Source organism: Pseudochaenichthys georgianus, chromosome 13, assembly GCF_902827115.2.
Source record: "Pseudochaenichthys georgianus chromosome 13, fPseGeo1.2, whole genome shotgun sequence".
NCBI classification, from domain to species: domain Eukaryota; kingdom Metazoa; phylum Chordata; class Actinopteri; order Perciformes; family Channichthyidae; genus Pseudochaenichthys; species Pseudochaenichthys georgianus.
Window position 1 is genome coordinate 36,366,350 of NC_047515.1, and position 25,735 is coordinate 36,392,084.

Genomic DNA, 25,735 nt, shown 5'->3' on the forward strand with positions numbered 1-25,735 from the left:
GACAATTACTGTACATGTCTGGGCATGTTTTGCATCCATTCAAGCAGTCTACTTTAAAATGTAACTACTTTGCAAATGTAATTAGCTGTTTCTTAGTTTATTTATTCACATGTCTCTTGTTGTGAAATATGCCACAAATAAGTTATTATTAACACATCATGTGTCGAGTTGAAGGGGCACTACTATGCTCATATTCAGGTTCATATTAGTACTTTGTGTCTCTACTGTGACATGTTTCCATGCTTTAATGTCCAAAAAGCTATTTATTTTGCTCATACTGCCTGTGCTGCAGCACCTCTTTTCACCCTGAAACCAGAGCCCAGTCTGCTCTGATTGGTTAGTACGGCTCTGTTGTGATAGGTCATGTCCCGTACAATGTGTTGGAGCTCTAGTCAATATAAGCGCAAGTGTTACATATGTCACCTTATTACGGAAGTAAACAATAATCCAATAATAATTCAGGCAGGGAGAGAAACTCCCTCTGGAGGGAACACAGTGATTTTAGCCTTTGCAGACCATTTACATGCACACAAACCTATATAACACTCTACAGGAAAGGGAAAACCACAAAGTGCAGAATAGGGCCGATTGAAGACTCTAACCTTTTCATCAGCTTTATTTGTTTGTAATGAATATTTTACACTGTGGCAGTTGCATTAACATATTCTTATGTCTGTTTTTAACTGTTATTGTTAAAATGCATGTATGTATTTTATGTTGAGGTTAGATTTGTGCACTGGTGATCTGAATGTCACTCTGACATGAGTCTGTCTGTATCATGGTCTGTATACTGCAGTCAAAGGTTCTTCCTCTCTGAGTTAGACACTTCAGCCTTGCAGTTGTCTCCATCTACTGGCACATTGGTGTCATTATTTATTTGTTAGTCTTCTTGAATAAACTACCAGAGAACTGCTGGTCCACTGCAACTTGTTATTCTTAAATCAAGACTGAATACCTTCTCTTTTTTCCCCCTGAGAGTGTGGGCGACAGGAACTCTCTATGGAGTGAAGGGATTGTAGCCTTTGAAAACCATTTACATGCACCTTTATAACACACTTCAGGAAAGGGAGAACCGTAAAAAGCAGAATATGGCCTGTTTAAGAACTTTTTGTAATATTTTGTATAATTGTAAGTTGTAACTTGAACAGTTAGTCCACAAATATATTGTTTAGAGTTGCATTATTTTCAAACTTTTCAAATGCAAAATCTAAAAAGTCACTAAAGCTGTTTAATAAAAGTAGCAAAAGTAGGCTATAAAGACGCGTTAAATGGAAATTCCTAAAGTAAAGTACTTCAAAATTGTACTTAAGTACAGTCAGTAGTAGGCCTACTTGAGTAAATCTACGTAGCCTAGTAACAATCCACCACTGGTTCTTGTCAGTGAATTCTAATCTCGTCGACCAGCCCGTATTGCTGAGTCCCATCGGGGCTTTACACGACAGCTGTCCCTTTAAGAGACCTGTGCTCTAAAATCCTGCAGTATATGAAACTGTCCGCGATTGTTAGACATCTCAACTGAAGACATATTCCATGCAAACCTAAATCTCTGAAGTGTTCACGTTGGGTACCTTTTCTTGTCATGTTTACGGTTTACAGGAAGTTGTGTGCGGTGCAGAGGACAGAGATGCGGCAGTGATGCTGCTGCCAGCCTGCTGGTAATGTAAGTATCTCTGTCTCCCTCTCTCCAATGCGGCATTAAGATGTACCCGGGTGTTGCAGAAGGATATTTTAAGCAAAACATTTGGATGTAAATGATTGAGGGAATGTAGGCTAGCTATAGCCTGGGATTGCTGACAGTGACGTACTCTGGTGAGTGACGTATTTTTTGCATATTTATTGTTGGAGTTTTGACTTCTAAGAGTTTTTTTAAATTGCATATGATGTTCAGAGGATGTATATTAGGAAACCCATCATGGTGTTTTATGGTGCCGGGAGTCCTTGACTTTGAGGAGATGATGTCACTTTTCTACGTAATACTGCTGGTTTTCCCCACATTGCACCACTTTGAACGAAAACATAAAATAATTGTTGTATGCATCAGATAGCCTATCAATGTCTGAACATGCTATATAGACAGTCAGCATCACATTATATGGATATTTGCATTTGAATATGATGCTCTAATGTAGTGTACAAGGTTTTAATCTAATACATCCAGAGCATTAACCAATGGCTGCTCAGCTTCATGGAGATGTTAAAGCAAAGTTGATGTGCGCATCACTGCAGTGTGCATGCCGGCCTCTCATTCTTTTGGTGTTCTGACTACAAGTCCCAGAATTCCGCGAAATAAGCTGCTTAGGCTAATCAAAGTAATGCACCTGCAAGCACTGGTGGGGAAATGTGTCTCACCCTTGCAACCTGCAGTGCCATCTACACAGAGAAAAACATACTATATAAATAAATGTTGACATGCAGGCTGTTATTTTTGATTTATTACATTTTTGCATGACTTTTTTCATGCTAAAATAATCTAAAGTTATTGTTTTCTGTTTACAATAAATGTTTGTTTTTATTAATGTCCCTGTTTATTCATCTCCTTATGTGTTCCAATGTATTCAAGCTTTAAAATCTCCATGCTCTTCTGCCCTCAAAAAATAGACATTTCTGCACTGTTTGTATTTATTTCAATATACAATAAAACACAAATCTATAAATTAGTCAATATATCAATCAAGAAATATGTATAGAAACAATAAATAGGCTACAGGTTATTATCAAAAATAAATACATTTGCAAAGTAAAATAACAATAAATAAATAGAAAAATAAAACCAATTATTTTAAAAATGTTTCATTCTAAATACATCCAAATGTATTATTTTCTGTTCAGATATTTTTTTGTTTTTATTCACTTCCCCAGTTTATTTATCTCCCTATTTATTTATTTTTATTTATTCATGTATTTATAAAAATGGAAGCATATCCTTCTACCCTCAAATTGACATCCCCTCGAAAATTGAAATGATTGCAGCACTAACGTCTATAAATCACCCTTCAGCACAGATGCCCATTGTTTGAACAGATGGTTCAAGCCCACCCAGAACTGGGCAGTGCTCCAGCTGCAGTTATCAATAAATGTACTTCTGGAACACTGCACCAGTTTAATAGGACGGAGTGAGACCACTTTGTTTTTTCATATAGTCTCTGCAGAAGTGTGACTTTAAATGACATTACATTACATGTTTTATCCAAAGCGTCTTGTTTATCCCCCTACGTGGCACCCGCTCTGGGACACGCTACCGCAGCCTCCCGGGTAGAACAAACAGGACTACGCGCAGCTTCTTCCCTTCAGCAGTCAGACTGCTGACAATGAACCCCACGCTGTCCCATACTGCCTAGTTGTTGTCGTGTGCTGTGCTGAAGCGCAATTCTGTATTCACTGTATTTATTATTATCTGTGTATTTATTCCTATTTATACATTTCCCATCTATTTACCTTTATTTTTGTATCATTTATTTTGTACATACTTCTGATAATTGTGTATGTAACTGACTGTTTTGCACTCTGGTTAGACCCTCCTTAAATTTCGTTACACTGTGCTTGCATTTTTGTAATGACAATAAAGTAATCTAATCTAATCTAATCTAATACATTCAATACTGTGGACAATCCCCACAAGAGAAATTTGGGGTGAAGTGTCTTGCCAGGGACACAACGACATGCTGACTGCAGTGGGACTCGAACTTGCTACCCCCTGATTCCAAGTCCAGCACACTATCCACACGTGGCGACCTATCAGTCCCATTCAGGAAGAGTACTTTTGGTCAGTCATCATTCTCGGTCAGAGCAATACAAAACTGGAACTCTCTACCCACTCAAATCAAAGACATACACACACATACCACCTTCACAGCTCACTTAAAAACATGGTTCACTGAGACCTGTACACACTAGTCTGTGTTGAATATCGCGTGTGTGTTACATGTTGTGTTACATGTTGTGATCATGGATGTTGCCCCTCGTTTCTGTTATGTGATTGTGATGTGCTATATGTGACATGTACTGTATGTAGTAACGTGTGTTGTTTATTGTTCTCTTTTATCCTCTCTTATCCTTTTGACTGTATCTACTTGTCCTTCATCCTTTTTATTTTATTTTATATTTTTCTCCAACTAATGCTGTTGATATATTGTGATTTTAAGGGTGTCTATTACCATCTGGCCGGGGACAACAGCTGGATATTAGCCATGTCGGCTAAAGCTGCTCCATTTACTGTTTTTGTGACAGTTCATCGATGGGGACTGTCCACGACACTATAAATAAATAAACTAAACTAAATCCACTGAGCCACAGCCTCCCGCTCAATAAATGAATTGAAGATGAACTCGCACCCAGTCTACAATAGTGCAGAGATGAACAGCAAACAACAAATAGTTCAAATGCCTGGCCCATAGCAAAGAGTTAGCTGAAGTATGCAACTTTTAAAATGTAAATTAATGAATAAAGACTTGTCAGAAATCTTCTATAGGTCAATGTCTGGACTAAATGTCAATGTTCATATCGACAGAATGACATATTTAATAATAAATATAGCTTGTCTTAAAGGACTCCTGTCTTTTACATTTGTTTGAGCGATAGAATTACTAACAAATAACTGCTAACAAAGCACTTATATACTAATAAAGGACTGGCTTATCTATAGCCAGTTAAGTAGCACTTGAAATATTTGGCTCTATGAAACCTGATATGATTCTGTTTTCTTCAAGTTTGTATCTTCCTGGTTGAATGTACTTATTGTAAGTCGCTTTGGATAAAAGCGTAAGCTAAATGCAATGTAATGTAATGTAATGTTTGTAACAGTGTCTTTACTGGCTGATGTAAAAATCAAAAAGGAAATAAGACAACTGCAGCTTATCAAAAATGCTCACAAAAAAAGAAAGTGGAACCAGTACCCCAGTTTAAAGCTTTGTAGTTGCTCCCTGTGAATCAAATACATGATTTCAAAAATACTATTCATATTATTGTTGACCACTGAATAGTTTGAGGCCAAACTAAATCTCTCATATGCTGCTTTTTCACAAGCCATGCAGAGCTCTTATATCCTCGGGAACAGAACAAAACATGTAGAATCAGCTTTCAGTTTTTATTCTCTGCAGATCTTTTGTGTTTGAATGTTTTGTATGTTTGTTTTACATTAATGGTTGGATCTAGCAATCTTTTCAATCATGAATCACATTTATGCGTAACAAGTGACGGGAACATTATTTGCTATTATTTCCAGACTGGATGAATTAAAGGGTATACAAATCATTCATTTGAATATCAGGAGTCTATTGCCCAAAATTGATTTACTTCGGATATGGGTTGTTCTACATAAACCTAAAATCATCACACTCTCTGAAACTTGGCTTAATAGTAACATTTCCGATAGTGAACTACAAATCACAACTAATTTGCTTTACAGATCTGATAGATGCAGCAGGGGTGGAGGTGTGGCTATTTATGTCTTCTCTGACCTAAAATAAATGCTTAACTATTGGTAGCATCTATAGGCCACCTTCTTCACCTGCAGAGTCTTTTAACCACATAATTGACACTATCAACTCCATTTCCTGTGGAAATGAAATAATCTTGCTTGGTGATTTCAACAAAAATTGGTTGGATAAATCATCTGATAGAGAGAAAAAACTTTTCAGTAGTCTAAATGTTAAACAGCTAATTAATGAGCCAATTCGTATCACTCTTAGAACCCAATCTCTGCTTGACTGGATACTGGTGTCAGACCCTGACAGAATCCTAAAAGCTGGTGTCATGTCGGATTGCTTCAGCGATCATTCAATTGTTTATTGCGTATGGAATATCTAATTAATTAAACTACCTTCAAAACTAGTCAAAATCAGACAATATAAAAAATGGAATGTTGATTTATTTATTAATGATGTTGTTGCCCTTAATTGGGACAGATTTCAACTAATACCTTTTGTACAAGATGCTTGGGATTTTCTGCATAAAGAGCTCACTGATGTCATGAACAAACATGCACCTGTGAGAACGGTTAAGGTCAAAGGTCAACATCTCCCTTGGATCAATTCTGAACTCATCAGTCTCTTTAGGGAAAGGGATAAAGCATGGTCGATATATCGTCATTCAAGAACTATAGCGGATTGGGAAGTATACAGGCATCTTCGAAATCTGAGTAAAACCAAAACCCGAAATGCTAAATCAAACTACTATAAAGAATCTCTCATATTGGACTTTAAGAATCCCAAGCAATTTTGGATTAAAATTAAATCTATTTAAAATAAATCAGGTAAACATTCTATTAATAAAATAAGAACTGCTGATACAATAATTCATGACCCATTATCCATTGCCCAAATATTTAATCAGCATTTTGCTAATGTATGTTCCACACTACTATCTGACTCCTATTTGATGACTGGTATTTCTAATAGTAACTCATACTGCAACAGTTCTTTTTCTTTTAAGAATATTCTACCACACGAAGTTCATAATGCTATCACTGAATTAAAAGTGGATGGCAGTGCAGGACTCGATGGTATAGAAAACAGGTTCATAACATTGGCGTCCCATATTCTCATGTACCCACTTGATGATTTGTTCAACCTGTCTTTGTCCACCTGTGAGTAGCCGACTATTTGGAAATGTGCACGCATCATTCCACTGCACAAAGGTGGTGATTTACTTGATACAAATAATTATAGACCAATCTCTATAATTTGTTCTATTTCCAAAGTTTTGGAGAAAATTATTTATAATCAACTGTCACATTATCTCAATACTTCTAATATTTTATCTCCAGTTCAATCTGGTTTCAGGCATAATCACTCCACAACAACTGCCCTACTTACATTTACGAATGACTTGTACCTGTACTCTGCTGCAGATGATGGTGAACTCACAGGTGCCATTTTTATTGACTTGACAAAAGCCTTTGATTTCGTTGATCGATATCTGCTCTTGGATAAACTTCACGGCATTGGCCTTTCTAATAATACAGTGTTATGGTTTAACTCGTACCTTCACAGTAGAAAGCAATGTGTGGTTGTTAATGGAAAACAGTCTGACCTGTTGATCCAACAAAAGGGTGTACCCCAAGGATCAACTCTGGGCCCACTTCTGTTCTCTATTTACATAAATAATTTATCTTCTTGTCTCATTAATTGTTGTACTCACCTTTATGCTGATGACACTGTCATATATACATCCAAATCTGATTTTTCACAAATTCAGATCTCTCTTCAATCGGATTTTAATATCTTACAGGACTGGCTATCACACAATAAACTACTGCTTAACAAAACAAAATCTTATATCATGGTCTTTGTTACCAGGCAGAAGCTCAAATCCAAACCTAATGTAGTAATAACATGTAAGGATGGCACTTCTCTGCATACAGTTGATAACTTTAAATATCTTGGTGTATGGCTAGATTCAGAACTTTCATTTAAACTACATATAAAGCATGTAATACAAAAAATCAATTACGGAATCGGTGTTTTACACCGCTCTCGCAATTGTTTTACGCTCAGTGTCCGAAAGAGAATTGCTTCTCAACTTATTCTTCCGATTATGGACTATTGTGATGTTGTCTACCAAAATGCACATAAATCAGATCTTGCTCCACTCAACATAGCCTACAATAGACTATGCAGATTTGTTCTTGGTTGTCCTTTTCGTACACATCACTGCACAATGTATAACCAACTTAAATGGCCTTCTTTAAATGTAAGAAGACACACGCATTGGCTTCAGCTGATATTTAAATGCATTTATCTTAACTATCCCCCTTATTTAAAGCAGTATTTCGTACCCTACTCGTCAAATCATCAAGTTAGACATTGAGTTCAGATTTATTTCTCTGTCCCCTCTGCAAAAAAATTGATTGGCAGAAGAGCGTTCATTTTCAAAGCCCCAACAGACTGGAATACTTTACCTGCTGCTATTAGATCTCTTGCATCATTGGGTATGTTTAAACATGCATTATCATCTCACTTTCAACTGGTCTGTACTTGTTATTAATGAAACTGATATTGATTAAACTGATTTGCTCGACTGTCTCTCAAATTGTAATGATTGTATGCATTGCTTGAATTGTACTTAACAGACTGTATGTGGTTTGTCTTGTGTGTCATGTTTTGCATTTTGTCTTTTTATTTATGTAGGTCTGTAAGTTGTTGCTATTGTCGGGACCCCCTTGAAAGCGAGATGGTGCATATCAAGGAGTTTATCCCAATGAATAAACATTTATATATATATAATAAACATTTGTTCTTTTCAACCATATATTTTTGTTGAAATATTTGTAATTCTTATACCTCCGCAACTATTTAAATCTACTATATTCCCAGTGTTTATTTTGTATCTTTTAAGAGTTGTCCTATTTTATTAGTTTTGTATATACTTATGTTAAGCACTGGAACGTGTTGGACGAAATAAACTCGCTTTGCCTTACTACGCATGCGCAAAAGTATCAACAGTCAATATTAGTGTAAGCGTCGTAGAAGATGCCTCTTAAATACAAAATAAACCTCTCAAAGAAAATATATATTTATATTAGTTTACCTAATAGACCTTTGTTGACTCCTAGCTCAAAGGCAATCGGTATTTACTGCCAGACTCTGGCTGACGGGCTTTAAGACAACCCGGAAGTAACCGAGAGGGAACCTCTCGCTTCGCCTCCAGCGCTTTTGCTCACTCACACTGAGGGTAATTCATTATTATTAGAACATCGCCTTTGAAGGAGTTAGTATGTTGTTGAGGGGGAATTAAACCATTTCCCTTCATATTGTTGTTGTTGTTATTGTTTCCAGGAACACAGCCTGTCGTGAGATGTATCCGCTTTTTGAGAGGACCGTTAACCGGACAAATCTAAGTGAGTATTAGGGATAACTCTCCCGAAAGAGGCTAAACAAAATCACCGGAGGTTAAAATAAAGCCTCTTATCCATAATCACCACAACTCTTTGATTTTGAAATGTCTTCTTGTTTTGTATAAATTACTAAACCAGGGTTGCATCACTGTGTAGACTGTATATCAGGCAGGTGTTTTGAGGGAAATAACGGGTTTCTTCTTGTTTTCACGACAGCCGTTTTCCGGGTGGTGTATTCATGCGCTCAGTGCAGAAGATAGTCCCATGAGTGTGTATGTGTGTTGGGACACATTGCAGCAACGAGATGGCTAACTGTCCAGACCCGTGGTAAGTTTTTACTGCGGGAAAGGCTCTCCTCCACACTGTTCAAATAGAAAATAAGAATAACAACATTTCCCAGGCACACACCAGCATACTGTCAGCCTATAGGGTCTGTATATTACATTAAGGCACTACTGGTCCAGTAGTGTTTATTATGGGCTGCATTTCAAGCATCCTGTGCAGTCAGCCACACCCACCCCAGTGAATTATTATGCAGCACTGTGGCTGCTTGGGTCCAGTGTCCTGCTGCTGAATAAGCAAGAATATGTTTGATTATGTCTGTGTGGAGAGGCACATAAATACGATTTTCCTAATCCAAAAGACTGATTTTGAGAGTGATCTGCTTCTACTGTAAAAATACATGCTCTTATTTCTTAATGTAAACATATAGAAAAGGGAAAGAAATCCGGTTTACTGGGGGTCTTGGGAGTTGAAAAGTATTTTTTGTGCCACTTTTATTTACACATAATATTAATGTAGACTCCATAAAGCATTTTAAACAAAGGCTTCAACCTAGTTTCCTAGTGGACACAAACGATATAACTGCACCAACCCCTATTCCCCATATTCTTTCTCCCTAGTTTCCTGTCTTTACTGTACCAACAAATGAATACAAATCAGAGAAGAAAGTCTTTAGATTGTAAAGTGTATTCTTATGATGTTGTTAGTAATTCCAAAGGTCTACCAACACCCAACACAATTCATAATTTCCTCCAAACTTCAAACTAAATGTGTACCTCTGTTCTTCAGGTTGCCTCGGCTGACAGTTCGTCATGAGTACATGGGTCTGAGGTGCTACCAGGTGTCTCCCTGCACATGTGTGGAGGAAGTCAAACAGCTGCTGTACGAGGAGACAGACCTGCCCGTCACAGAGCAGCAACTGACTCACAATGGGAGAGTGGTACGTTTCCCCCTCAGCCATAACGGCATAATACATATACCACTTATACTTACCAAATTGCATTTTATGCAAAAGTGTTTTTGGTTGTTATTATGAAATAAGGTGTGTGGTTAAAACAAGCTGAAGCGATTGTAACGTTTTGTTCTACGACATAAAATACGACTATTTGTTTGACTCAGAGATTATTTTCTGTTTTATTCTGAATTCCAATGGAGAAATCCCATTTGCTCTCTCTTTGCTATACTAACTTTCAGGTCGGCATTCAAACTTACACATATAAGAAAAGAGAGAATGTGTGATTTCTGTGATTGTAGATAATGTTCAGCAGCAGCATGCTATAACTGCAGGACAGATCATGTGACCTAAAACATTCACAGAGCTTTCATTCATTGAGGCTGTGAACCAAGTTTTCCTCACATGTTTAATTGTGAACTAATAATTGAACTCTTTTAATGTTGTTATTGAGCATATGACTGATTTTAACTTTGTTATGGTCGTCTGTTTATTTTATGTTGACTGTGTACTTGGATTCCTTCAGAGTAATGCAGAGGTGATAAACAAAGCAGCTCGGGTGACTGCAATGATCTGACTCATACTGCAACATAACCTCATGAGTATTAAATAAAAGGCAGTAGTATACTTACTACATTATTAACATATGAAACAAGACCTAATAACAATAAACAAATGTAATGATAAACAAATGATTTTCTATTTATTGGCTTATATTTTTTGGATACAATGTGTAGTTATTTTTCCCACAGCTTTATATATGTCAGATTTTGTATCAGTAATGTATATCGGATAATAGGTTATTATTGAGGCAGATAGATGTTGTGAGGCTCTTGTTGTGGGTGTGTCAGTGTGTGTCCCAACATAACTGCAGTTGTCCCGGGGTTCAGCTGATGGAGAGCAGCAGGTGGTGGTAAGTTCTCTGAAGCCCTCACTGATCCCATGCGCAGAAATAGAGTGGTGCAGTGATGACGTATTTTTGTAGGCCGACCCTGAAGGCAGCATCTTCCCGGTTCAGATTTTGGACTATAAATATATTTCAATCAGGAGAGACTTCATTTTGTTTAAAGAACATTTATTGACACATGCCATATGATAAATGTTAAGTCTTTGGCGATTAGACCCCGATCCTGAAATCGTATATCTAAAGGGGGAAATGCAGCCGTGAGCATAGGGAACCCACGGGGTCTAGACACTGGTGATGATGCTGAAGATCTGGATTTGATGAGGAGATGGGATGAAGAGGGGATGTGATGAGGTCTTTGGATTAGCTCTCCTGGCACTGGATGTGATGAAAGGAGGTGGATGGGGAGGAGGTGGTCGGCAGCATGAACACCTGAAATCACAGCTGACTGCAGGAGAGAGGAGAACCATTTTGAAGTTTGGCTGCAGCACGATGATTGGCTGCTGAGATTGGATGTAATAGGTTAGCAGGAAGCCCGTGATGAGCTGATTATAAGCAGCTGCGGAGTGAATATATACCAGTCTTCCTGAAAGAACTTGCACTGAGCTTCATATGTTTTGTTCAGCAGGATAATCTCCACATATTAACACCACGTTAACATTTTTGAAATAAAAAGCTAACATTAGGCTATAAAGGAACTACAGCACGATCACATGACTTCACGTCACCACCGCTAAGCTAAAGGCGGCTAATGTGAGCATGATCACGTTTAGTCACTCATTTAGAGATTTAGACACTTCGGCATTTTTTAATTCTCCAGCTGGTATTTACTAACTTATTTTATATCGTAGAATAAAACGTTAACATCTCTTCAGCCTGTGTTAACCACAGACCTTATATCAGGCTAACAACCAAAAACACATTCAATAAACCATTCATTTCAAGACCAAGGGAAAGGAAGTGGAAAAATGCTGACTCATTTCCGGGTTTTAGGACTCATTCCTGCAGCTTTCTATTAGCTGCAAGCTAACCACGAGGTCAGAATACTTTTAAATCAAACAATATTTCAAGTTGTTCATTATCTTCTGGCTATTAGAACTATATTATGTAAACTGTTTGTCAGAGAAAAAAACAATATAAAAAAGGAATCCCATGGTTCCCTCCAGATAAGGGGTTCAAGTTGCCTTGCTCTGTCTAATGCAATTAAAATGTGCTGCAGTCGGATGTGGGAGGCACACACTGTTAGCCGAACTGTATTTTCCTTTTAGAAGGCAAGTTAGGCTTGTTCTCTTTGAGTTTTAAAAGCATTCGTCAAAAATAAAGGCTTGTGTGTGAGTGCTCTCTAATGAAATAAAACATTCAGAATGAGGTGAATCGCTGCATTACACTAGTTTATATTGATACAGAGAGAGACAACCAAAGACAGGGGGAGTTTAAGGGGTGGACATCTCTAAGTAGTTGACCAATCACAACAGAGCCGGCCAGCTAACCAATCAGAGCAGACTGGGCTCTGGTTTCAGACAGAGGGTGAAAAGAGGTGCTGCAGTATGAAAAATAAAACCCTTTTTCAACAATTCCACCGGGTCCGTCAGCGCTGCGGTGACCTGGTGGAATACATAGGGGACTGGCCAGATCTGTGTGTTCTGGAGAATCACAGAACGGTCGGTCGTTCAATCAAGGGCGGTGCCGGCCGTCAGCGTACCGAGCCGGCCGGCACCGCCCTTGATTTTTTTAAACGGCATCATGTAAATTGCGCTGACAGGCGACAGAGGTCCACAGTTGCCCCGCAGCGAGGCTCCCCCGCCCTCCAGTAGACAGTTCACGAGCTCAGTCACTTCATAACACCAAAGATGGGTCGCGGTAAACGCTCTGAAGTGAGGCTCCACTACACTAAAAAAGAAAAGACAAGGCACAGTGTAATGCCTGTTAATAGCTTGCCACAGGCATAGCTCAGTTACAATAAAGCACAGCTATTGTGCAATACATTTGTATTGCATGTATATTTTTTTATTTGTAAAAATGTCAGTTAAAGCTTAAAAGAAAAAAGATATTTTTGTTATCTAAACGTTTGACCTCTTTCTTTTACAATTTTGGAATCGAAACGGGGAATCGATAAGAACAGGAATCGATAAGCAGAACCGGAATCGATACATTTCAAACGATACCCACCCCTACTGCTGAGTGCAGCGGGTCACACGGTCACCTTGAGAAGCCCCACCTGGCAGCATCATCCGTTCTGAAAGATGCACCAGGGAAAGATTTGTCCTTCACATTAATGTGTGCAATAATGCAGGACAAAAGATTTTACAGTGGCTGGGGTGAGATGCTGTTGACACATTAATGTTGATGGACAATCACTTCCAGTGTTATGAGTGCATTAAGTAATATAGTAAAGAGTTTATGATAGAAATGATGACTGTCCGGACATACCAGATTTCCTTTGCTACTGAAAGCTTCATAATTATGTTAAAGAGGTCATATGATGCTCATCTTCAGGTTCATATCTGTATTTTGTGACTCTACTGTGACATGTCTCCATGCTTTAAAGTTCAAAAAGGTCTTTATTCTTCTCATACTGCCTGCACCTCTTTTCACCCTCTGTCTGAAACCAGAGCCCAGTCTGCTCTGATTGGTTAGCTGGCCGGCTCTGTTGTGATTGGTCAACGGCTTAGAGATGTCCCACCCCTTAGCACATCAAGCGTGTTAGAGCTTATTTAAAATATATCTGTCACCATACAGTAGGGCTGCTCGATTATGGCAAAAATCATACTCTCCATTATTTTGGTCAATAAGGTATCACGATTATTAAAAAACGATTATCCATTTACTTTGAAAACATCAATTTATTGGAGAAAAATGTGAACAGTATGTTTTTAACAGTTGATTACCCTGAACTTTAAGTATAATTCAACTGAAAAACCAATAAAAAAAAAAAAGTATAATAATAAAAAGATAATCGATTACGTTGTTTTCGTAATCGTTGCAAGCCATAATCGTAATTGCGATTAAAATACGATTAATTGAGCAGCCCTACCATACAGGACAGTTGGTTACAGTCTCCCAAAGCAATTACTTCACTTTCATTGTTTTATTGAGTCAATACATCATTTGTTGTCACCTTACAGACCATTTAAATAATTTTTCTTCTTAAATAAAGCACATTTTTTCTTGTTAAATGATGTGCTTACTCCACATCCCAGCTGGAGGACAGTGTGCAGATCGGGGAATTGGTGCCGGCTGGAAGCCCAGAGATATCCGTTACTCTGGAGGGAAGAGGCCTCAAAGGAGGAGGTAGGAATAAAGCACAAAATGTCTGCAAAAAAAAAAAAAGGTTCTACAGTGAGGCTTACTCAGTTTGGGTTTTACAGGCAGGTTTGGACAGACTACACCACCACTCGTCGAATTTCTGAAAGATATTCTGAGGAGGTACCCTGAAGGCGGACAGATTCTCAAAGTAAGTAGGCCTATTACGCTACGTTATTATTAACAGACATTTTGCATTATTTCTTTCGATGTCAATTTCCTAAGTATTTAACTTGTATATGCCTAAACCCTGAACCTTATTTGTAAATATGTATTCTATATTTAATAAACCTTGTCTGTACTTTGTCTTATACATGCAAAAGCTTGGAGTCTGTAACCTGATATGTGAATCAGAATCGGGTTCATTTCCAAGGTTTCATTTAGAGATTCCTCCCAGGCAAAGGCTAGAGTCAAAAACCCCAATGTCATAAGATCTGGAGGGAGGAAATATATTAAGCTTGCAGAAAAACAAAGTGCAATGTTTTATTCTGGCTTTACTTGCTGGCATCAGCTATACATTACGATACATGGTAGCAACATTGGCAGGGTGAAGGGCTAAGGTTCATCCACTTTAATAATGAGCTAATTTTACTAAAAGGCTATTTGGATGATAGCATGCACCAAAAAATATTTGTATTGTGCGCGTAACAAGGTAGCAGAAGAAGTATTCAGATCCTTTACTGAAGTAGAAGTACACTAAATAATCCAACTGTAAGGAAATACAGTTACAGTTCTTTGTACCCATTACATGTAACCTGTTCGTCCCCTTAAACCTGGCCAGGCTGTTGATAGGATCTCCTTGATGAGTCGAGACGATCGTTCAGTGTTCAGCACTTGTAGTTGAGTGCAGGGTCTTCCTATTCAAATAACAAGGGGAAAATGAAATTAGCCTCAGTTAATATAGAAGAAGTTAATGTTAACTATGAAAGCAGACACAATATATATACAATATCTATACAACCCTTGTTGTACTCTGTAGGAGTTGATTCAAAATGCGGAGGATGCTGGAGCCACCGAGGTGAAGTTCCTGTACGATGAGACGGAGTACGGCGTGGAGTCGCTGTGGTCCCCTGACATGGCTCAGCATCAAGGTTGGTAATTACAGAGAACACAGACCTCGTTAGGAGGAATCTGATTAAGGATCATTAAGCAGGCGTCTGATCCTCTGAACTGTATACCGTGGAAACATCTGTCACAGGGATTATTTCAATACTACATTTTACACTGTAACTGTATATGTGTTTCACTTCTTTGTAATGGAGGAAGAAAGCTGTCGTTATAATAAATAAATGACTAAATAAATAATTACAAAATAGAAAGAAATGTGGAAAAAAAGTCTTAATCATCAAATAAATCTGCAGGTTAATTTGAGAATAAATACATATCCACATAAATAGAAAAGAAATAAAACAAATGTATTTATTGAATCAATAAGGAAATTAATTAATTAAAACGTGGAATCTTTTATATTTTTTTCGGGTTTTTATATTTTTAGGTATATATTAAGGTTTTTATATTTTTAAGGCGTCAGAGTTGATGCTGCTGATGCCAACTGTGCACTGTTGCAGGTACGGCGCTATATGTCTACAATGATGCTGTGTTCACGGACGAGGACTGGAACGGCATTCAGGAGATTGCGAGGAGCCGGAAGAGAGAGGACCCTCTGAAAGTCGGTCGATTTGGGATCGGCTTCAACTCTGTTTACCACATCACAGGTGAGGACCGTCCGGACATGCTTATAGTTTCTATCATCACATTGTTACTTACAGAACATCCTATTTCCTCGTGTGATAATTGTTTAGAAACCAGGATAGTTTTATATCCCTCAAAACTCACCTTTTCACTCTGGCCTTCAAATCCTAATCCACTAACCCCTCGCCCTTATTCCACCTAGTTTAGCACTTTTTACTTTTTTCTTCTTTACTTGCTTGAGCGCCAGGAAAAGCACTATATTAATGTAATGTATTATTATTATATATTTTTGTATTTTTTCCTCTTTCTGTTTAGATGCTCCCTGTATATTCAGCGGAGACCAGATCGCCATGCTGGACCCTCACCAGACCCTGTTTGGAGTGCACGAGTCGGGGCAGTGTTGGAACCTGAAGACGGACATTAAGGAGATCACAGAGCTGGCCGACCAGTTCACTCCCTACGTCGGGATTTTCGGGAACACCGAGACAACTTTTAAAGATGGCAGCTTCCCCGGGACGTTGTTCCGCTTCCCGCTCCGTCTGAAACCCTCCCAGCTCAGCGGCAACATTTACAACAAGGAAAAAGTTCTGGAGCTCTTTGAGTCGTTCAAAGCCGACGCGGACACGGTGCTCCTCTTCCTCAAGAGTGTGCAGAAGATCTCCTTGCATGTGCGTGAGTCTGATGGTACAGAGCGCATGTTGTTTCAGGTCACGGCAATGGAGAATACTGAGGATAAGGAAGAAAGGCCGAACGCTCTGAATACGCTGGGAGAGGCTGTGGACAGCTACGGCAACGGGGTTCACAGCTCCACCATCACCTGCGTCACTTACCAGGTGAGCATAGAGACTCTGGATGAGACGGCTAAAGAGACTCAGAGGATGACGTGGCTGGTGTGTAACGGAATTGGCGGCAGAGGGATGTGTGCTGAGATGGACTCTCTGGCGGACGATTTGAAGTTCACGCCCACCATTGGAATTGCTCTGCCTCTCACTCTGATCAATGAAGAAGACAAAGGTGCCACATCAGGATTCTCAGGACGAGCTTTCTGCTTCCTTCCTCTTCCACCCGGGGAGGAGAGCGAGACAGGGCTTCCAGTGCACGTCAGTGGCTTCTTCGGCCTCACGGACAACCGTAGGAGCATAAATGGCGGGAGGTGGACCAGTGGAGGGACCCGGCGGCTTTGTGGAACGAGCTGCTTATAATCACCGTCATCCCCAGGGCTTACTACATGCTCATCACAGAGGCTATCAAAAGGGTACAGACGAAAAAGGACCAAGACTTTCCATTATCTCCTGCAGGGACCTATGGAGCCTGGCCAGATCCCAATCAGGTGAAGTCCCGCTGGAAACCCATCATCCAGCCGCTGTTTCAGGACTTGCTTCAGGAGCAGGTCATCTATTCCCTCAGTGACAGCTGGATCCGGCCGGACCAGGCTGTGTTCTCAGAGCTGGACGCAGACAAGGACATTTCAGAGTCCGTCATCAACTACCTCCAAAGCTCAGGGACGCAGGTGGCCAAGGTGCCCGCCGCCGTAGACTTTGTCTTGACAGAGTCCATCGAAGTGATGAAAGTGACGCCATCTTTGCTGCGGCTGGTGATCAGGAAGTGCAAACACAAAGGGCCGTCGCAGGAGAAGCTGCTGTTGTTGGAGTTTGCATTAAGTGACGAGAACTACAGCGAACTCATTGGACTGGAGCTGCTGCCGCTGCAAGATGAGACGTTTACGGCGTTTTCATCTTCTGTCAGTGAGAAGGACTCTGTTTACATTGCATCTGAAGAATACCCCAGGTAGATATAATGTGAAAACGATTTTTACTGCCAAGTTGTTTACGCTAGCCTAGAGCAGTGCTTCTCAAACTTTTTTCAGTAATGTACCCCCCTTTGAAACATTTTCTCAGCCAAGTACCCCCCTGACCGATCCCGAACATTTTTGATCGAAAAAGCCTATATAAATAATTACAATATAGTGAAGTTCCCTCAGTGTGTGATGTATTAACTCCTTCGTGGTATGCATTACAACAAACTAAGGATATTTTCATTTTATGCATGAAAAAAAATAACATAACACTTTTATAAAACAGATTTTTCCAAGGAGTTTTTCAATTTAAGTAATATTTTATTGTGAAAAACTATCATCTTGTGTGATGTATTAACTCCTTCGTGGTATGCATTACAACAAACTAAGGATATTTTCATTTTATGCATGAAAAAAAATAACATAACACTTTTATAAAACAGATTTTTCCAAGGAGTTTTTCAATTTAAGTAATATTTTATTGTGAAAAACTATCAAATACAATACACACATTTGACATGTTTATATGAGGACCCCCTTGGTGGTTCTAGGAATGTTTTATATACAATTGTGTTTTCTATTTAAGTTATTTACTAAGATTATTTTTTTAATTAACCTTTTTTGTAAAAAAAAATAAAAAATCTCACGTACCCCCTGCAGTACCCCAACGTACCCCCAGGGGTCCGCGTACCCCCATTTGAGAATCACTGGCCTAGAGGATCAGTTTGCAATATAAATCCAAGTCAACATGTACATTTTGCCTTTATTTATATACCAGAGCTGATAGAAGTGTGAATCCTGTATTACTTGTGTTATTTAAGTCAGCGATCATTTTAAATCAAATTACTTAATCCATTAAATCAATCGAGCATCTGTACATTATTCAAAATTAAAACACAAACATACACAGGTTTGTAAAAGATTCATACTTATTTGTTCCTTTTGCTTTATCCTCAGCTCTCTGTATCCCGGACTAGAGGGTCGCTTCCTCCTGGAGAGCATCAAACCTTCAGTAATGGACATTTTGAAAAAAGCAGCCAAAAGCAGAGGTCAGTAATTCACATGTAATCTGTCCTACATAAAAACATGTATGCATGAATAACCTTTATCCCAAACAGTGACCAGGAGACTTTTTAACTGTAAATTATTTGACTAATTTATTTGTAATCTTAATACAAGGATCTGGCAGTAGAGCGTATGTATATTTAAAGATGACTTAAAGCACTGTGCAAGGTATGACATTTATAACATGTCCCTGTGATGACACTGCGGGTGCAGCCATGTTGTAGAAACACAAGGTCACCTTACTCTCCTGCAATGCCAGCAGTGCATTAAAGCACTGCTAATGCGCCATGAAAGGGAGAGAGAGAGGGAAGATGCTGATTCATGGAAGAGCTGGTTTTTTTGCTGCACAAGATCAGATCCTGTTTGCTCTCACTGCCGTACATGATTATTACAAAAGGGCAACGAGATAATAACCATAGATTCTCTATCATGCCATAGCTGCATCCCATGTTGCTTAACTTGCATCAACGTTTCCCTCACTCAAGAAAAGAGAGGAAAAATGTAATGTGGTTTTAAGTGCAATGAAACGCCCTTTCCTCGGAAGCGCCACGTTAGCAACTTTTGTGATGACAGCAGCAGCTGATCGGCTGTCAGTCGCTTTAACAGCTATTTGAGATTAAGCCAATGTCAGTCTCTCTTCCTCACCGTCCACAACAGCTTTTTTTCTAACCCTAACCCTAACTTTTCAAAGCCCTAAATTAATTTATTCCGGACATGCTGAAATGTCCTACTGTGTTTTACCAACTATGCTGTCTCATCATTACAATACCTATTTAGTGTATGAGATCCTAAAAAGGTTTTTTTTTACACAAGAAGGAGAAAATAAATCTCATCCCCTAAATCTGAAAATGTGTCCCTTTTTTTATTTCAGTGCAACAATATCTTTGGGGGTGCTCAGGTAGGTACAGTCTGTCAAAGTGTGCCAAATATTGAACCTTTTTTCTGAAGAGCTAATACATGACTGCTAAAGAGCAGCATGATAACTGCAGTCAGAAAAAACTCACGACTCACTTGTTTATTGAATGACTTGCTGTGTAATCCTAGTTATTTATGTCTTTGAGGAATGCTACGGAGAAGGATTAGGGAACTTTTTTTTTTTTAGATCTGACCAAATGTGAATTTCTTTTTTAGACCTAAGATTGAAGCCCGAATTCTGAAAAAGTCGAGTTCTGCAAAAAGTCTGAAAACTGAGAAAAAAGTAATAATTCCGGAAAAATAAGTCAGAAAACTACGGAGCCCCCTAGTGGACATGGAGAAGAAGAAGAAATTATTTGAACAAAAAAAAACAACATGTTTTGCGAAATATCGCAAAACCCCTTTGCGAGATCTCGCAATACTTTGCGAGATCTCGCAAACCCCGTTGCAGTTTGTCCCTCCTCAAGCTGCAGATTGTGACCCATTCTTGATGTTTAGCTCGGATGACACCGCGTATCGAACTGTTTATGATAAAAATGACTCCGTAGCTCGTTGTCTACCTGGCTATGATTGTAAAGTCATGTTGTTTGTATTTTTACAACGTTATGTTCATGAGTTATCGATCCGCGAAATTCTAATCTGTCAATAACTCAGCTCAGAGGGACGTGCATGTCCCCTCGCTCTGAGTGTTCTCTTGAGGTGTCTTCACTTATTGTCAAAGCACTGATGTTATGTTTTATATTTAAGGCCAAGCCTCAAAGTAAAATCGATGAACCGCTCCATTGTTGTGGTTTCTGTGTTGCCATAGCAGCCAAACTGACCAGGAAGTACATTGAGCTAAACGAAAAGTTTTGCGAGATCTCGCAAAACATATATATATTTTTTTCAAATCATTTTTTTTCTTCTTCTCCATGTCCCCTAGGGGGCTCCGTAAATAACAACAACAAACCTATATTGTGTCTGCTTTCATAGTTAACATTAACTTCTTCTATATTAACTGAGGCTAATTTCATTTTCCCCTTGCTATTTGAATAGGAAGACCCTGCACTCAACTACAAGTGCTGAACACTGAACGATCGTCTCGACTCATCAAGGAGATCCTATCAACAGCCTGGCCAGGTCGAGACTTTATCGTCCAATGGGAACCTGGAAACAGAGAGCTTAAACATCCAACAGTTTCCTGGCTGAAGATGATTTGGAAGCATCTATACATCCATTTTGCTGATGACTTAAGTACTTTTGAGGACATGCCTTTGATCCCACTTGTGCCACTTGAGGAAAGCGTTGAAACATTGAAGCTCCTACGTCTCAAAACTCCTTCCCCTATAATCCTTGTGGATGAGGAAGAATCGCTGCTCTCTGAAAACCTTCTTGACATCATGGAAAAGCTTGGAGGAGTAGTGATGAAAAAGCTGGATTCATCTTTGCAGCACCCCCCTACTAAAGAATTACATCCACCCTTCCTCTCCTGGTATGCTTCTGCAATTATGGGTAGATTGCCAACACAACGATTATCCAGCCAAGTTGCTTCTACTCCGCTCGAAGGAAAGATTGCACTCAGGAACTTCCTTGCAGGACTGTCTGACATTACAGAAAGGGAAAAGCATACCTCTGCTTGAGCTTTCAATTTTTTGAGAAAGTGGGGACCTGCTCTGGAGGTAACTCTTCATTTACATCACTGAGAGGAGCTCGAGCTTTACATCACAGAGCCAAGTATCCACCAGATGTGAATTATCCATGAACCTTGTGGGTTGCTGCGACGAGGAATCAATCCGCCTCATCAAGCTGCTGAATGTAGAACAAGTGAAGACGACAGAATGTCTGAAGATGATTATTAGGGATATTGAGAAGGGGTTCTACACACAAGATGGAATAACCCACAATCATGCTGTGGGCACTTAAACATCTGGCGTTCTAAAAATGAAAAACTCAGCTGTGATTGGATGGCTTTCTGCTCTGAAATGTATTCAGTCATCTTCTGGAAAGCCTGTCAAAGCCTCAGAGCTTTTCGATCCTGAGCTGGAGATTCTACAGAATCTGTTCTACATGGAAGAGAAAAACCAGGTTTCCCACAAGTACATTCACGTCCTCTTGATATTCTTCATTCACTCAGACAACTGGGACTAAGAAAATGAGGTACAGCTTACTGAAAAAGATGTACTCCAAAGTAGCAAAGAAGATAGAGGGACTACAAAGCACCAAGGAGAGCCTGAGTGGGACTCCATAATCAAAAAGGCGAAACACTCCTGCAAATACTTAACAGACAAACAAAGCTGGTGAAATCAGCTGATGCTCAGGCATCTTTGCTAAAACTGAAATGGGTACCTGTCTGCAAAGAAAGACCTCTTACTTACCCTAAATCCCTTGCTTGGGTTGGAGATACTCTGAATATCAGCTCTTTGTCAGAGATGTGTGACTTGTCCCAAGCAGTGCTTGTGGGCTCTTCAGTAGCAGTGGTTGAACACACATCTGCAGGTATGAAAAAGGCCCTGAAACTAACTGTAGAGCCACAAGTTGATCAAGTACTACAGCACCTACAAGCAGTGAACGACTGGCATAAATCCCAAGCATTCACCACAGAGGATTGGTATCAATTCCAGCAGATCTTGTTTGAGATATACGGTTTCATGCAGGCTCACCTGGAAGACGCTAGAGAGGCGATGAAGTCACTGACTTTTGATTGGGTGTGGACCGGGAAGACATTCTCATCTCCGGGCCAGACAGTCCTAAAGCCCCTCCTTGACCTTGACTTGCAGCCCTACCTGTACTCCCTGCCAAAGACAATCAGAAAGTTTCACAAGCTGTTCAAGTTCTGTGGTTCAGTTGAGGAGGTTAAGTCAAGCCATGTGTTTGAAGTCATCAGCACCATCCGACAAAGATGTGAAGGAGAGATTACCAAGGAGGAAAGCCAACATGATATCCTACTTTTGGTCAACATCCTGAGATGGCTGAACAACAATCAGATACCTGTAGATATTAACATGCATGTGCCGATTCTTTGTTACAAGGACCCAAGCAAATTAGCGATGAGGCCCATTCACGAATGCACCTACTGTGATATCAAGGTTGACGACTTGAATGACTTACTTGAAGATGCAACAGAGCCTATTGTACTAGTGCATGACGACATCCCCATGAAAACTGCAGAGTGGCTGAAGGTGCCATGTTTGAGCACAAGGTTGATAAACCCGGAGAACCTTGGCTTTGAACAATCAGGCCAACGAGAACCTCTAACAGTGAGGATAAAGAACATCTTGGAGGAATATCCATCTGTAGCAGACATTTTTAAAGAGCTCCTCCAGAATGCTGATGATGCAAGTGCCACAGAGTGCAGTTTCCTCATTGATATGAGAAAAAACATTGACATTCGAGAGAATCTCCTTGACCCTGGCATGGTTGTTTGCCACGGACCCTCGTTGTGGTCGTTCAACAGCTCTGTGTTCTCTGACACTGACTTTCTGAACATCACACGGTTAGGTGGATCAGTAAAGAGATGTGAGGCGGACAAAGTGGGCAAGTTTGGCCTGGGCTTCAACTCAGTTTATCACATCACTGACATCCCCATCATAATGAGCAGGGAGTTCATGATCATGTTTGATCCAAACATCAATCACATCACCAAGCACATCAGAGACAAGTCTAATCCAGGTATCAAAATCAACTGGAGCAAGCAGCAGAAAAGGCTGAGAAAATTCCCCAACCAGTTCAAACCTTTCATTAATGTCTTCAATTGCCAGCTTCCTCTAGCTCAGGACTCCCCATACAAGTACAACGGCACACTGTTCAGACTACCGTTCAGAACAGAGCAGGAAGCCGCAGTAAGTGAAATCAGTAGTCTGTACTACAACACCACTGACATCTATTCCCTGGTTGATGAGTTCAGCATATGTGGCCATCGATTCATTCTGTTTACTCAGCATGTTGGAAGTATGGTCTTAAAATATCTGAAATATGAGGAACCAAGTCCAGCAGGAGCACAAGATGTTGTTTCCATCAACAAAAGTGTGTGGTCGTCCAAATCCTCATACGGACCTCTGAGCATCCTAAAATCTGCAGCAAAGCTTATGAAGAAGGTAGCAAGCACCAACAGGGTACCAGCTGATGTTCCAAAGTCTGGGTGCATCATACGCGTTTTGGTGGAGGAGTTTCATAACGTGTTCAAACGCATTGTCGATCTCCATTCGCCATTGTTCAGAGGTCCAGAGGAAGATCCAAATCAGTACTTTGAAATGGCTGCGAAAGGTGTTCAGTCAAGAAGACTTACAGATGAAATGCCCCCAAAGGTAGTTGAAGTCACCAACTGGCTCATTTGCTCATGCATGGATGTAACTGAGGCTCTCAAGTTTGCCCTAAGTGATAGCGGAAAAAGACTTGGACTAGTGCCTTGTGGAGGAGTAGCTGTTCTGCTCGCAGAGGAAGAAAACCGCAGATGGACAGTGAAGACAAATAACGCACCAATCGGAGAGGTGTTTTGTTACTTACCCCTCAGAATCAAAACAGGCTTACCAGTCCACATTAACGGCTGCTTTGCTGTGACTTCCAACCGCAAAGAGATCTGGAAGACAGACACCAAGGGACAGTGGAATTCTGTGTTCATGAGACACGTTATTGTCCAGGCGTATTTAGCAGCACTCACAATGCTACGTGCAATGACTGAAAGTGGAGAACTGCTCAACTACAACTATTACGCAGCATGGCCAGATCCAAGTCAGGTGCACGATGACTTCACACTGGTCAGCCAAGGTGTCTACCAAGAATTAGCCAAAGGGGGTGACAGTGAGCATGCAAAGGTTTTCTCAGATGGCAATACCTGGGTGTCGATCAAATTTGTCAGGTTCCTTGATGACGCCTTACTCTGTAGGCCAGACATTGGTCCTGCTGCTTTCAAGATATTCTTGAAATACCTCAAGAAGAGTGGCTCCCAAGACCTCTGTGCAGTTGAGCTGCCTGACTGGGTGAAGGAGGGATTTGATGATGCTGGATGTAAAGGAAGGTTGATGGAAAACACCCTGACAGAGAAGCAGTTCTTTTCAGACGTATTTTTTCCTCACATCCAGGAAATTGACGAAGAGCTTAGAGATCCCCTGATGCATCATGTCCTAAATGAAAAACTTGAAGACTTTGCATCAATCCTCAGGGTGACTCCGTGTATCCCATGCTCTGGCCCCAATAAGGAACTGGTTTTACCTTCAAGGCTCATTCACCCCGAGGGAAGAGTTGCTAAGCTGTACAACAGTGAGGATGGAAGATTTCCTGAAGGGACCTCTAAAGACTACCTTAACCCTGTGTGTTTGGTGAAGCTCGTTCAGTTGGGCATGGTCAAAGATGATCTGTCATGGGAGGACCTGATTGAACGCGCTCAATCCGTTATTGATCTTAATGAAAATGATCATACAGCTGCATGCTTACGTAGCAGTATAATACTAAGTCTCATCGATGAGAAACTGAAGATGAGCGATCCAGGAGCTGCTGAGCTCTTTGAGAAGCTACATGACACCAAGTTCCTTCCATTCCTGTCAAGACCTGCAGGCTTCTCACTGCCATGGCATGGGAACGACTATTCCCCAATAACAATGTTCTCTGCTAAAGAACTCTTCACAACTGAACATCAGGAAACAGTGTGTCTGATGAAGCCAATCTTGAATGAGAATTCTCCATCTTTCAAAGGTTGCGGTGCAATGTCATTGGCTGTGAAAGACTGCCTTGGTCTGATAAGAAAGCCCTCAGTTAGCCTGGTAATCAGTCAACTAAAGAAACTGTCACAATCATTTGATGGTGTCACACTGTACCAAGAAAACATAACAAATGCATGTTACAAGTTTCTTCATGAGGAAATGCTACAGGATGAGGAATCAAAAGGAAAAATAACCGAGGAACTGAAAGAGTTCAATTCCATCCTTGTGGAGAACACATATGTCAATCCCTCCAAAGTTGCATTCCACTTGAATTTTGATGCAGCTCCACATCTTTACCAGCTCCCTAACAAATACAGAA

General features: G+C 40.0%; 2 protein-coding genes across 3 annotated transcripts in view; one reads left to right on the forward strand and one right to left on the reverse strand.

The window, feature by feature from the left end:
• Positions 1-1,535: 1,535 nt before the first annotated feature.
• Positions 1,536-25,735, forward strand: part of sacs (sacsin molecular chaperone) — a 32,485-nt gene continuing 8,285 nt past the window's right edge. Inside the window, 17 exon segments of the mRNA XM_034098064.1 lie at positions 1,536-1,660; positions 8,775-8,836; positions 9,050-9,160; positions 9,905-10,055; positions 14,172-14,262; positions 14,340-14,425; positions 15,254-15,365; positions 15,843-15,989; positions 16,282-17,103; positions 17,106-17,754; positions 18,719-18,810; positions 20,777-21,348; positions 21,351-21,468; positions 21,471-21,806; positions 21,809-21,870; positions 21,872-21,977; positions 21,980-25,734. Coding sequence (XP_033953955.1) covers positions 9,108-9,160; positions 9,905-10,055; positions 14,172-14,262; positions 14,340-14,425; positions 15,254-15,365; positions 15,843-15,989; positions 16,282-17,103; positions 17,106-17,754; positions 18,719-18,810; positions 20,777-21,348; positions 21,351-21,468; positions 21,471-21,806; positions 21,809-21,870; positions 21,872-21,977; positions 21,980-25,734 — 7,152 coding nt within the window. The 5' untranslated portion in view covers positions 1,536-1,660; positions 8,775-8,836; positions 9,050-9,107.
• Positions 14,784-25,735, reverse strand: part of sgcg (sarcoglycan, gamma) — a 44,723-nt gene continuing 33,771 nt past the window's right edge. The window contains exons 9-10 of one of the 2 annotated variants that reach the window (XR_004553365.2): positions 18,691-18,768; positions 14,784-15,131 (exon numbers count right to left, since the gene is read on the reverse strand). The gene's annotated coding sequence lies outside the window, so the exon portion shown is untranslated. The remainder of the gene's footprint in view (positions 15,132-18,690; positions 18,769-25,735) is intronic. The other variant, XM_034098065.2, reaches the window with a different exon arrangement.